The sequence below is a fragment of the Acartia tonsa genome, chromosome 2 (assembly GCF_053477335.1).
Source record: "Acartia tonsa isolate MP-2025a chromosome 2, ASM5347733v1, whole genome shotgun sequence".
Taxonomy (NCBI): Eukaryota; Metazoa; Arthropoda; class Copepoda; order Calanoida; family Acartiidae; genus Acartia; species Acartia tonsa.
In genome coordinates this window covers 7122632-7135013 of record NC_137261.1, presented here as the reverse complement: position 1 = coordinate 7135013, position 12382 = coordinate 7122632, and the positions used below count along the sequence as shown (strand labels likewise).

At 28.5% G+C, this 12382-nt stretch overlaps 1 protein-coding gene across 1 annotated transcript in view; it reads left to right on the top strand.

The window, feature by feature from the left end:
* LOC145312377 (putative receptor-type tyrosine-protein phosphatase mosPTP-1) overlaps nucleotides 1–12119 on the top strand; it is a 48410-nt gene extending 36291 nt beyond the window's left edge. Inside the window, exons 9-17 of the mRNA XM_080151616.1 lie at nucleotides 1450–1640; nucleotides 2920–3034; nucleotides 5885–5951; nucleotides 6148–6207; nucleotides 6916–7016; nucleotides 7594–7728; nucleotides 9571–9649; nucleotides 9906–9978; nucleotides 12009–12119. Coding sequence (XP_080007742.1) covers nucleotides 1450–1640; nucleotides 2920–3034; nucleotides 5885–5951; nucleotides 6148–6207; nucleotides 6916–7016; nucleotides 7594–7728; nucleotides 9571–9649; nucleotides 9906–9978; nucleotides 12009–12119 — 932 coding nt within the window. The remainder of the gene's footprint in view (nucleotides 1–1449; nucleotides 1641–2919; nucleotides 3035–5884; nucleotides 5952–6147; nucleotides 6208–6915; nucleotides 7017–7593; nucleotides 7729–9570; nucleotides 9650–9905; nucleotides 9979–12008) is intronic.
* The last annotated feature ends 263 nt before the right edge of the window (nucleotides 12120–12382 follow it).

The following is a 12382-nucleotide window of genomic DNA, read 5'->3' as shown; positions in this document are numbered from 1 at the left end:
CCTTGACGGTCGAGGTAACCTTCCCAAAATAATTTAAATCTTACTGAATGAAGCATCAGATCACTGTAAAGGATATGCATTTTAGTCTAGCGACACACATACAAACGTACTGTTATTTCATATAAGATTTATTTCTTTGTCTTTCCCACCCTTTTTTTCTCTCGTTTCATTTGAATGGCCAGCTTCACATATATGGTATCAAATCCTCATTGCTGAATGTCTTCCAAGGGGAATTCTTTCGGAATTATAAGTTTTTCTCCATTATTTCGTTTACTCTTTACTTTCTTCTCTTATGTGTTCGTCTTTCTGTAACTTTGTTTCTTTTACTTCGAATAATTGTGCTTACATGGTTCAGTACATAATTGCATATTTGGGTCGCTCCTAGAGACTCTGTAAAGTATAATAATAACAATATATGTAAATACACTTTTAAACCTAAATAAAGCTGTGATTCTGTTACTTCAACAACTTTAGAATCTCGGAATATAAGGAAATACTAAAGTGAGCTTAAGCCTTTATGCACAAAACAAATGAACAGAAGCGTAAAAATATATTCCCTCTCTCCTTAAAAATGAATTCGTTCTTAACTTATTTGTTTAGTTGTATCTTTATAAATAACTTTGAGTCCTCAGTCCAACTTTTAAAATCTTTTTTTTATTAAATTTATATTAATAAACCTTGATTTAAAAAATATAATTATATTAATTGTAAAGGACTATCAAAGGTATAACTTTGAAAGGTTTACAAATATTCCTTTCTAGAAAATTATTATCCAATAATCTGCTAATTTTCTAACTTTGAAGAATAAAAAAATCCTCTAGTGTAAAAGCATTGGTATCATTACTGTAATTGCAATATCTTAAGGAATACAGGTATAGGTAAATAGGACGTTCAGAGTGAGTGTTTTTTTTTGGGGGGGGGGGGGAGGAGGGGGATGCCAACCCCTAAGAACTTTCTAAAACTATGTATTTTTTGCGCTTTGCTATATGATACAAAGACCCTAATTTTGAAAATTCAGATGAATTTTAGATATTTGAATTTTAATACAATATAGATGAGATTTATGAGATTTAACTGTTAAAGGATATACATTTATTTTTAAGACTTAAGTATAGAGTTGCTTTGCCTATAAAAGTGTAACTTGTTGTCGGGGAATCATTTCAAAAACGAAAAGTACAGGATAATTATAACATACAAAAAATTGTTTTTTAAAAAATATAAATTTTCTTGGAACGACGAGAGAGTTGTTACACTTTATAAATAGTACCTATTGTGGGGATGGGCTTACGGAATGAACCTAATTATAGAAAACCTTTGACTGTAAAAAAAGGAATTTTTAGCTTTCAACACAAAAGCATTATTTATGGCCATGTCGCCTGTCCTTTTATCCGTGAACACAATACCTTTCCATATAGTTTTCAGCTACAATAATTAGTCTTTATTTTCAAGAGCCAACGGAGAGGCCAAGATTCATCCGAGGACGGATAATGAGCCTGAGTCGCGGGTTCGAGCTCCACTGGGAGCCCCCCAGCCGCGAATCCCTGAATGGAGAGTTTATGGGGTACATAATGACGTACACAGCAATGGATTCGGGAGTCAGCAACACACTAAACATCAATGATGAAAGTCTTAGGGTACAGGTATACATATTTTATGTTATTGATTTTTAATAAAAGATACCTTTTATTTTAAGTAATGAGAAGTATTTTAAAAAATAATAAACATGCAAATCGGAATTTTTATAACAAATAATCAATAACATCTGCAAACGTAAGATTTTATATGAAAATTTACTTAAATAATTAAATCATTTAGCGAATAAATTTTAAGAAAAAGAAAAAAATATGTATCAATTGAAAATAATATGTATCATGATTTTTTTTGTTGCAATATTTGATATGCAAAGGTATAAAAAGGCTAATCATGTTTTTTCTTCATAAGTATAATGATTCCAAGGATGACAACTTTCATAAAAAGGAAAAATTATACACATTATGCAAAATAGTTCCTTATTGTCTTAAGAATCATTATTTCAAATATTAAATAGATAATATGGTTAACGTTAATCAATAGCTGAACTGATATTTATAAGATATTTGCTACAGTTCCACTAAATTTTTATAAAGCCTCCATAAAATGTTTTAAAATCAGAGCTATGCGTCTTTATCTTACAGACGTACAGCCAGATTCATTAATACAGAAAATCCATGCTTTTGATAATGTATGTAAAGGAAAAGGAAGACAATATGTAATGCAATATAAATGTATGAATGAACCCGCGGAGTTTTACATGCTCTAGTGTAATAACCGGACCACAAGCTAATTAAAATGGTATTACAAACAGTACTCTAACATTAATTGTTATGCTTTTTTCATGTTTTTTTCCTTGAAAATTTCGGGGAGGCATACAATTTTTAGACTGTCAGAAGGTAGATGTTTTATATTTATCTATATGCTATCTTTTTAAAAAACCCTGATCTGTTTTTTTCACTGCAGCATGGCTAAATCCCCATGGGTCCCCTACAGTATACAGATGAAAGATCATAGACGCTGATATCATTAACATACATCTGTTTTATAATAATATATTTTTTTGTCTTAGGTTATGTTTATTTTTATACTTTTTTTCTACGCGGTAGCTCAGCTAATTTTTTTTCTTCAAGCAACAAAGAACAGAATTAAATATAAATTTAATTTAAAAAGTCAGACAAAAAAACTTCTGGACAAACAATATCAAGATATGAAGTAAAAAAAAGCAATGAAACTTTGGACTGTGTAGTAAATGTCAGCTGCTTAAGAAAATGTTGAAACTACGTATGAACATGACTTAAGTATAAGCTGCGCGCGCTTTTAATCAACAACCCTTGTGGGCAACAAAAAATTCACAAATGTTTTAAAAATTGACTTTTATTCTTTTAGAATTATTCTCTGAGCGGACTGAGTCAGCACACGACGTACAACATAACGTTGGCGGCCAGGAACCTGGAGGGTGTCGGGCCTGCTGACAGTGTTGTTCTCAGAACTGAAGATGGAGGTAATCAATATTCCAGTATGGTTTCGAAACCGATTAATATCCGCTGGATTAGAACCAGTTCTCGGCAATATTGGAAAATCAAGTATAGAATCGTATTACAGACAATTTTCAAAAAAATTTTAAATAAAAAATCCTAAAACAAGTATTGTTAATTTTTGCTTTCGGCCCTTCAGTGCTAACAAAGCTGTAATTAATCTTATCATTTTACCTTGTAGTATCCGAGGAACTAAATAACTAATTAACTAAATAACTATTCTGCTTTACAAGTCATGTTAGTCTATCCGGTATTGAGTATAAACTATTCATTCTAACCCTTTATCGACAGTGTAATAGTTATTTATCGAATCGTATTATAGACAGCTTTCCGCGGATATTAAAATAAAATATTAATACCAGTTTTCTTAGCCCTTAGGGCCGAAGTCCCGGGCTATCAAAAATAGACATAATTTAATGATTTTTTAATTTGATATTCGTAGAAAAATGTTTATAATAAGATGTTATACATGTTTTTTTTAGTTTGGCTTAAGAACTCTGGTTCACATCCAGCGGAAATTGATCGTTTTCAAAGCCAAACTGGAAAAGATTTTATATCTTAATGCTTTATATGTTTCTCAGTATATTTCTTTTATAAATCCTTTGTGTAATCATTTCTGTTTTGTTTGCTTTAAAACTGATTGTTACCAACCCAATTCAAAGAATCTTTTATATCAGAAAGTAGAGAGGAAGGGAAACAAATACTTCATAATTTTCGCTTAGTGTTTTTGCATTTCAACTAATTTTGTTAAAAAGCTTATAAAAACAATATTACTGTTTCTTTTACTTTTTCATTACTAATTGAAGCACAAATACTTTTTACATGGTCCAACTACCTAAGTAGTATTTAATTGTTTCCTTTTAATTGGATTAAGTTACGAGAGACTTAAGACTTAAGAAGTTTTGCAGTGATGGAGCCCCACGGGGTTCCTGCAACTGTTAGTATCACGCCATTTAAAAGATCAATAAGTATTAGATTGCTGGCAAAAAAATTTGATCGCCTCTTGTGGTCGTAATTAATGTACCTTTGAATTAAACAAAGCATTTGACCAATCATTTGCTTTATAAAGCTATATGATATTAATTGTATTCAGCTCTGTGCAAAAGTCCACATTTCTGTATCATCAAAACAATTCTCATGTATGAAAGTGATCGCTATTTTAATTGAATAAAATTTTGTTTCGTTATATGAATACTAATTCACAACAGGCCTTCTTAATAACATTTCATATACACAAAGCAAAATTTTCTCAAGATATTTGGGTTTGGAAATGTAACATAAGGGTTTACCATTATCATTTATTCAATGGGTGGATGATGATGGTTTTAGTGATTAATTCTTTTATTTCATTGAATTTTAAAGACAATGTAGATAAAAATTTTACAATTATGAATTCGTTGAAAACTTTTAAAATATAATTTGGGTTAAAATTGGCTAAATTGAGTTAGAAAATTTAAACAGAGCTAAATTAGATTTATATTGGAAATTAAATAATATTTTAAATAATAACATTTCATTAGGGGCAATATTGGTCAACATAAACAATTGTAGCCATATAATTAGGCTAAAAGGGGTCGATAGGTAGGTAAGTTTACTATATTTTGTATATGCAATCTTACGACCGTACGCAGCTTTTTAACTTTTAAGATTGCTTATTTTTTAAGGCCTATATCTTTCTGAAAACGCTTCTTGTATTGTTCACTAAAACACTAGTGTTTTGTTTGTATGTGTATGCGTGTGTATTTATATATGTAAATGGCATTTCAAGGATTGCCTTTTCTCTCGAAAGGTACTTCATTTCCTATACTAACTAAATATACTCTTTCCTTTTAGATTTCTATACAGATTTTCTTTCTCCATTTTCCTCCTTAATATCATCGTCCTTAGCTATTCGGTATTATTTTAGGCATTTTTTCTTCATATTTATAAAAACTTTCTCGAAATTTTTATGGCTCCAATGTCCTTAAAAACGAGGTCTTTAAAGAGTTTTTATATCTGTAAGTTTCAATTTTTATAGCAAAGTGATATTGCTTTTAAAATTATATGTATTTTTACTCCTTTAAAATCTGGCGAAAAAATACAATAGAGAAATAATACTTTAAGCACGTTAGTACTTTTTATAACCGCCAATTTTTACAGCAATATAATTTTATTCCCTTATTGTCTATTTTTTGCAATTTTATGTAATTCTACATCCCTTGTTTAATCTTTATAATTCCCATTTACTCTTTTATATTTCTTTCCCACGTGTGTTTTTCTCAATTGAAAAGTTGCTCAAAGTGAATTTAAAAGGATGAAGTAATCTATTAAAATATGGGAAGGATTTTGTCGAAATTTTGCAATAATAGTTAGATTATATAATTTGAATATTATGAAAGATTTCTTTTCCTGTTAGACGTTAAATAAAGGACGAATACTTTGCAATAATAATGGTTTAAAAAATCAAGTTAATTTATAATCATAATCTCTCATATATTAAGGTATATGTAGATGTTTTAAAGGTTTAACATATGGCATAAGAAGTTTTTACTAATAATATATTAACAATTAGTCCAACGGTTTATTGTACTAGAAATCCTTTGACTTACAAAGACGCTCATATTTTTAATTCTTAATACCTGTAATAATGATATCGTCTTTATAGCCTTTATTACAAGTGTTATATCTGAAACCTTAATTCATATTAATAAAAACCTAAATGCACCCTTTAACGCTATTTTGATATTGGCAAAATTATTATGCTTAGCATAGGATCAACATTATAGATGACGCCAAAACTAATTAAAAGTAAAGACACTAACCAACTTTTTTTTTAGTTCCCTTGAAGCCACGGGGTCTTGAGTCTGTAATGATAACCAGCAATGCTATTCAAATAAGATGGAGGTGAGTCATTTCAAATTTTAAAAAAATAAAGAAAATCCACAACTGCAATTATTTACAAGCATTTATAAACAAAAAATATAAAAAAAATGATTTTTTGTTTCTTCAATATGTTATATATTTTCTTTTTTTTGTCCATATACTTATCATAATTAAGTAGATATAATTTTTTATTCATCACATGTTTTTAATATTTTAGAAGACCCGAGAATTTTGAATTACTTGGGAATGAGCTACTAGGTTACAGGATATACATAAGGTAAATCAAAATTTTATACAGCAAAGCTTCTCTATACAATTAGAGTTAATGTATTTTTTTAAATCACATAAAAAAACTATACTTGGTAAAAATATATTTAAACTACATAATTAAGCACTTTTAATAAATATTGAATGAAAATGTAAATTGCCATCTCGTTGCTTGTATGTTTAAGAATTGAAATTGACAGTTACAAATTAAAATTGCTATTAAGTTAGAAAGTTTACCAAAGTATAAAGCAGTCATTTGCACAAGAAATGCATAACTTATTTTTTTACTTTGAATCATTATAAAACAATAATATTAATAAAATCTTTAGATTTTATTTTCTTATATAACTCACAATTTAAAAGGAATTAGATTATTATCATTCTATTGTATATTTAAGTTGTTCAAATTACAATTATGAAGTATTCTTAAAGTTAAGAAAAAAGTGAGTTAATTTTTTGTTTTCAGGTTTTATACTGCAATTGACAAGTTCTGACAATTCGAACATTATATTTTCTTTTTACAAATTAGTAAATTTTCCTTTATTTCGATTCACCACTTAAATTTATAAAACTATGGTTAGATGTCCTAACAATTTTCATCATAACTATTGAACTTTTTATATGCCACCAAGTATTACGAGTTTGATAATTATTTCAGCATATAAGATATTTGAACTGAAAATTTTAATGAAAGACCCTGTATGAATTTTAAATTAAGGGACGCTTTGTGTGCAGAGACAGGTCAGCTGTCCTGTGAATCCATGGAACCCAAGACAATACAAGGCAAAGACTCCACTCAATCTCTCATCAATAATTTAAGTAAGCTTTCCAGAGATTAAAAACTATATCCTATACACATCTAGCATTTATATTTGATTTGTAGTATCTCAGGAACAGGTAAAAAGATTCAGAAAAATAATACTTGTATATAAATTTAAGTTTGAAGCAATTTAATATTAAAAAACTAGGCAAAATTATTTTAAATATCACAAATTAAAAATGAAATTTATATTTAAGTTATCTCTCTGACATTTTTGAAGTAACTCTATCGGTTTCTTTGTACAAATATTTTGTAAAATTGTTTTAGAAGAAATACCAAAAAGATGAGAATATATCATATTATTGTAAATAATATTTATGACTTTTTATGGATTGAAAAAAAGTTCTTTTGAGACACTTTTTCCTCCATAGAGTTAGTATTTTTCTAAAATTTAAACACTTTTAAGGCTTTTTTATCTACTTACAGACTTACAAAAAATATTTAGTATTTTAAACAGACCTAATTTAAAAATTTAATCAAATAATTCTAATAAAAAAATTACTTTAGTTTCAAGAAAATATGAAACAAAAATATGCTTTATATTCGCAACTTTAATTATAACTTTAATATATTAAGGGCCCGCGACCGAATACGAGTTTCGAGTGCGAGGTTTCACCAGCAAGAGAGAGGGGGGTGATAGCGACCCTTTGAAGTTGACAACTGACACTGCTCCTCCTTCACAACCAATCATCTCAGTTCTCAACTGTACAGGTAAACCCAGGGATCTTAAGGGATAAGACACTGGTCGATAAATTGATGTACATCCCCAATTTTGGACTATCAAAAAATTGTTGAGCCAACGAATAAGAAATCACTATTATAAAAATTTTTGGGACTAGTGTAATAAACAATGTCCTCTCCCTCCCTGGGTAAACCAGAAAGAGGAACAAAAGTAATTATAAATATTCTAAAATAAGACAAACAGGCCGTCGTAAAATAGAAAGATGAAATAAAATTTCAAAACATTTTTTCAACTTACTTTTCTAACTTTACGTTGTCAAAATCTTATTTTTTCGTTCAAACATGAATACAAACATACTAAGAAAAAAGTGAGCCAACAACACCCACAATTTTAGTGTAGAAAAATAGCCTAAAACCATCATAAGAATTAAATTTAATAATACATACTGAATAGGAAAAAGATTATAGTATATAATGAAATATTTTAAATATTCTTTTAAATATATCAAAATTTCGATATAAAAATTTGAATTATAAACTAACTTGATATTTTATAAAAAGCAACCTTGCAAATCCTAAATTTAGGTTGACATGAAATAATCTAAAATGAAGAAAATTTACATTAGTAAACTTGAAAGCTACATAATAATATTTATGAATGATTACAAATTTCAGTTGGATTCATGAATTATCATTTTTATACAAAACTGTAAGAATTATTTTGCTATATTAGTAATAAGGGTGACAACATTCATAAAAGCAAAGCTCTGAAACTTTAGGACAAATGAAAAGCAGAATATAAATCTAGTGAACTGAACATAATTGTTACTGTTTAAGGATATACTTAAATTTTTATGACTTTATAATTATGCTTATAATAGTGTTCTTTGTTGTACCAGGAATCAGTATTCATATATTACATATTATTTTCAAAAAAGTTAAAAGTCAAATGTTTTAAATGGACATACGTACATTCTGTTAACGATTATAGAGTTTTTAAGGTTTCCTAATCGTTACTAACAATTACAGGAAATAACATTAAATTAACCATAAGATCTATCTCATAAAAGCAGTAATTTCTTCAAAATGATCTGTATATTGCTATTTAGAATTTACTACTGAATTTTCAACCATGTATTACCTATCATTGAAAATAAATGAAAACTGGGAATCCAAATATTTGTTGATGCATCAAATTAAAATAAGCTTTACCTACTTACTAGTTACAGATTTAAGATTAGAACTGATGTGATGAACACATGGGGGATATAATCATATGTACAATATTGTACGTTCCTGTTCCTATCCTTCTCCGTCTTTTGAATAGTTCGACTTTATCACAAGAAAGGATGATAAAAACTTCAAAAGCAAAGCTCGCAAATAAATTAGTGATAGCTCGATACAAAGTAGTAAATATACAGGCTAATATTATTTTAACAAAGGCAATCCTGACGTTTTGGACGTTTTGGTGTTATGACAAGTTTTAAAGTACAAGTTTTTAGAGGAGCTCTGCTTTAAATAATCCATCAAGAATCTTATTTTAGTAAATTATGTATTATAATCACTACTGACTTAAGTTTCATCATCAAAGACAGATCAATATGGATTTCAAAATTAGAATTTACAGTGTGTTTCATTTAATTATTGGCAATCGGATAATTTAGATTATTAATAGACTTTTCTCAATCTGTGTGTGCGATTGGCGAATAAAAAAAAATAAGTTCAGCCGTTTGGCTGATAACAGTCTCTATGTTTAGCAGTTTTACCCTTGGCATGGTGGCGTGAACAGTGATTTACCAAAACTAAGTATCAAATAAATATAGGGATCTCTCAATTATAAGGAATTTAAAGATCTAAATGAAATTATTTTAGGAAAAGGAGATATTCTGTTGGAATGGAGAAGACCGCGGGTTTACTATGGCAAAGTTAATTACTACATTGTATATTTCAGGTAGTTGTTAAATTTAAACAGAGGTCAAAAGGTCAAACATAAAGGTAGAATGGTTGCAGCTTGACACTAATACTTTGAAATTAACTTCTCTACTAAAATAATGTTTATTCTTTCATAAATTAAACCAATGAATCATTCAAAATGAGTACGATGTCTGTTTATCTATATCTCTGTTTTTCCACATTTATGGCAAAATTAGGACTTTTTTAATCCAGTGAATTTATCATGCAAAATTAAAATCTTATATTTCATTTAGGTCTGACCAGGGTGAAGAGTTTAAAACTAGAAAAATTGACATCATCAGCAATAATTCTTCAGATATTTACATAGTAAGTTTTTATTTCTAGATCTTATATAATAAGGTTACGATAGAATTTTGGATTTAAAGTTTTGTGAGCTGATAACCAATTATGAAATAAACTAATAGTAGGTATAGTAGGTAAGATGAAAAATGTCCTAATTTTAGTATAGCAAATTTTGAGTTATATGCAAGTTAGAGAAGTCTTTTAAACTTACATTTAAGTTATTTTCTGTGATATTTTTAAAGCTTTGCTCTAATCAGGATCTTTCCTATTCATCTTATTTTTTAAATACTGATTCCTATTACTACAAGTACAATGTTATAAGCGAATAATATCTATAATCAATCCTTAAAATGTAAGTATGTCCTTAAACAGTATCCTAAATTTAAGCAGTTTTCCTACAAATTTACTTGCAATTTTGTCTAGACTTATATTTTTATATTCTGCCTTTTCAGTTCTGACACTGTACATATTATAATGTTCGTTTGTCCTACCGTTTAAATGGTTCGCTTTTATAGATGTTGTCATCTTTGTTTTTAGAATAAGCGCGTTTACATACCCTACAACTGCCTTTGTCAGTCAGTTAATATAATTCTTTTACTTTGCAAAACTAAACCTTAAAGTGTGTGGGTGTGTTGTTTTATCAGTGTACGTAGGTTGAAGTGTTTACACCAAAACTGTGATTTGACGGATTTTAAAGATGACCAAACCACAATAATACATTACAATTCTTAGGCTGACTAATTCTGGTTTTGCTGTAATAGTACTATAAATAGTTATTTTTAGAAATCGCAAAATTTTCTATATCAGCACTTTATACACAATTCAAATTATGTTTTAACAACGATACCAAGAAAAAATAGCAAAACCTTGCTGCTATTTCACAAAATGAACAAATATTTAAAAGTGAATAATTTTAGAATTTCGTCTATATTTCATTCGCAGTCATGCATCTAAGTTTTTTTATCTCTGAAAAATCAAAATTGGTTCTGAACCTTTTTTTTCTAATGGTCAAATAAGAATTTTTTCAAGTGGTTGGATATGTCAATATGATACCAACCATTACCACTTTTTATTAATGTCCTATAGTCGATATAAGCCATTCAAATTTCACTTTGATTGAATGCTTCCAGTTTTTAAAGGTTACATATAATTACTTTGCATTATAATAATATTGGTGGACTGATTAGAAATTTTTAAAAAAATACCTAGATGTCATGCGAAAAAAAGTTAAAAAGCTATTTTTTGGCTGTACAATATGGCTGAACTGTAAGCTCACCGATTTTCAGAAAGTTTTTCTTAAAGCTTCATTAAAACAGCTACTTTGTAAACTTTTAGATTCATTTGGCTTCTCTTTTACAAACCTATAAATAGATATTTAGCATGTATTATTCTTAACACTTTTTTAGCATTGGAAAGTTTCTTTTAAATCACTTATACTTCTTTTTGTATTTCTTGTCTTTAGTATAAACTTAAGATTGATTGTATTCACGTAATGTTGGTGGTACTGTGTGTATTTTTCAATGTGACTTTATCCAGTGACTTGGAACAAGGATTCTGACAAACAAGTGATTTATTTCTTCTTCTCCACTTCCTTTAATTCTCTCCTTTATAAAATACCATATACCTTTGGAAAAATCATAAAATTATTTGGGAATTCTTATTTAAATTAAGTCTCAGAATCATGGCTCCTAATTTAAACAAATTGTGTCTCTTTAGTTTACTTATTTTCTTGTATTTCTCAGATAACAGAGGGGGTGGATAAGCTCCAACCTCCTTAATAAGGGTTTTCAATCAGAAATCTAAAGGGATAAGACAGTAGCCGATAAATTGATGTACTTCAACATTGATGATGTAGATTACCCCAAGTAATTGAAACGTTTGGACTCTCAACGTCATGTACCAACCAATCAAAATGCAATAAAAGTAAAAAAAGTTGATAAGCCAATGATCAAGAAAATACCATTATAAAACGTTGGGGACTAGTGTCCTCTCTCTTCTTGGTTTTAAATATAAAATGGAGTTACGAATGAAATTTTAATAATACATTTATTAAGGTATATTTGACCAACCTGAAGAACCATACAACATACAATGTAGCTGTGTCTGCCGTCACTAATTCTACCGTTGTCGAAGGTAAAGGTTTATACAATTTGAAAGCCCGCTAAAATTCTAGTGTAACGACACGACGGACTAAGTTTGAAAATTATAAACACAAGTTTATTTGTACACTAATATAACAATAACCTGAAAATAACCTTTCGTTGTTTCAAAAAAACAAACAGGCGGTTCTTATTATCGGCTTGAGGCTAAAAATTCATGAAAACCATAACTATACTTTGTGTAGATTATCATGTATAACTCTCCTTATACTTAATTAAACATCTATAATTATTCTAGAAAATAATGTTAATTTCTAATCAAATAAATT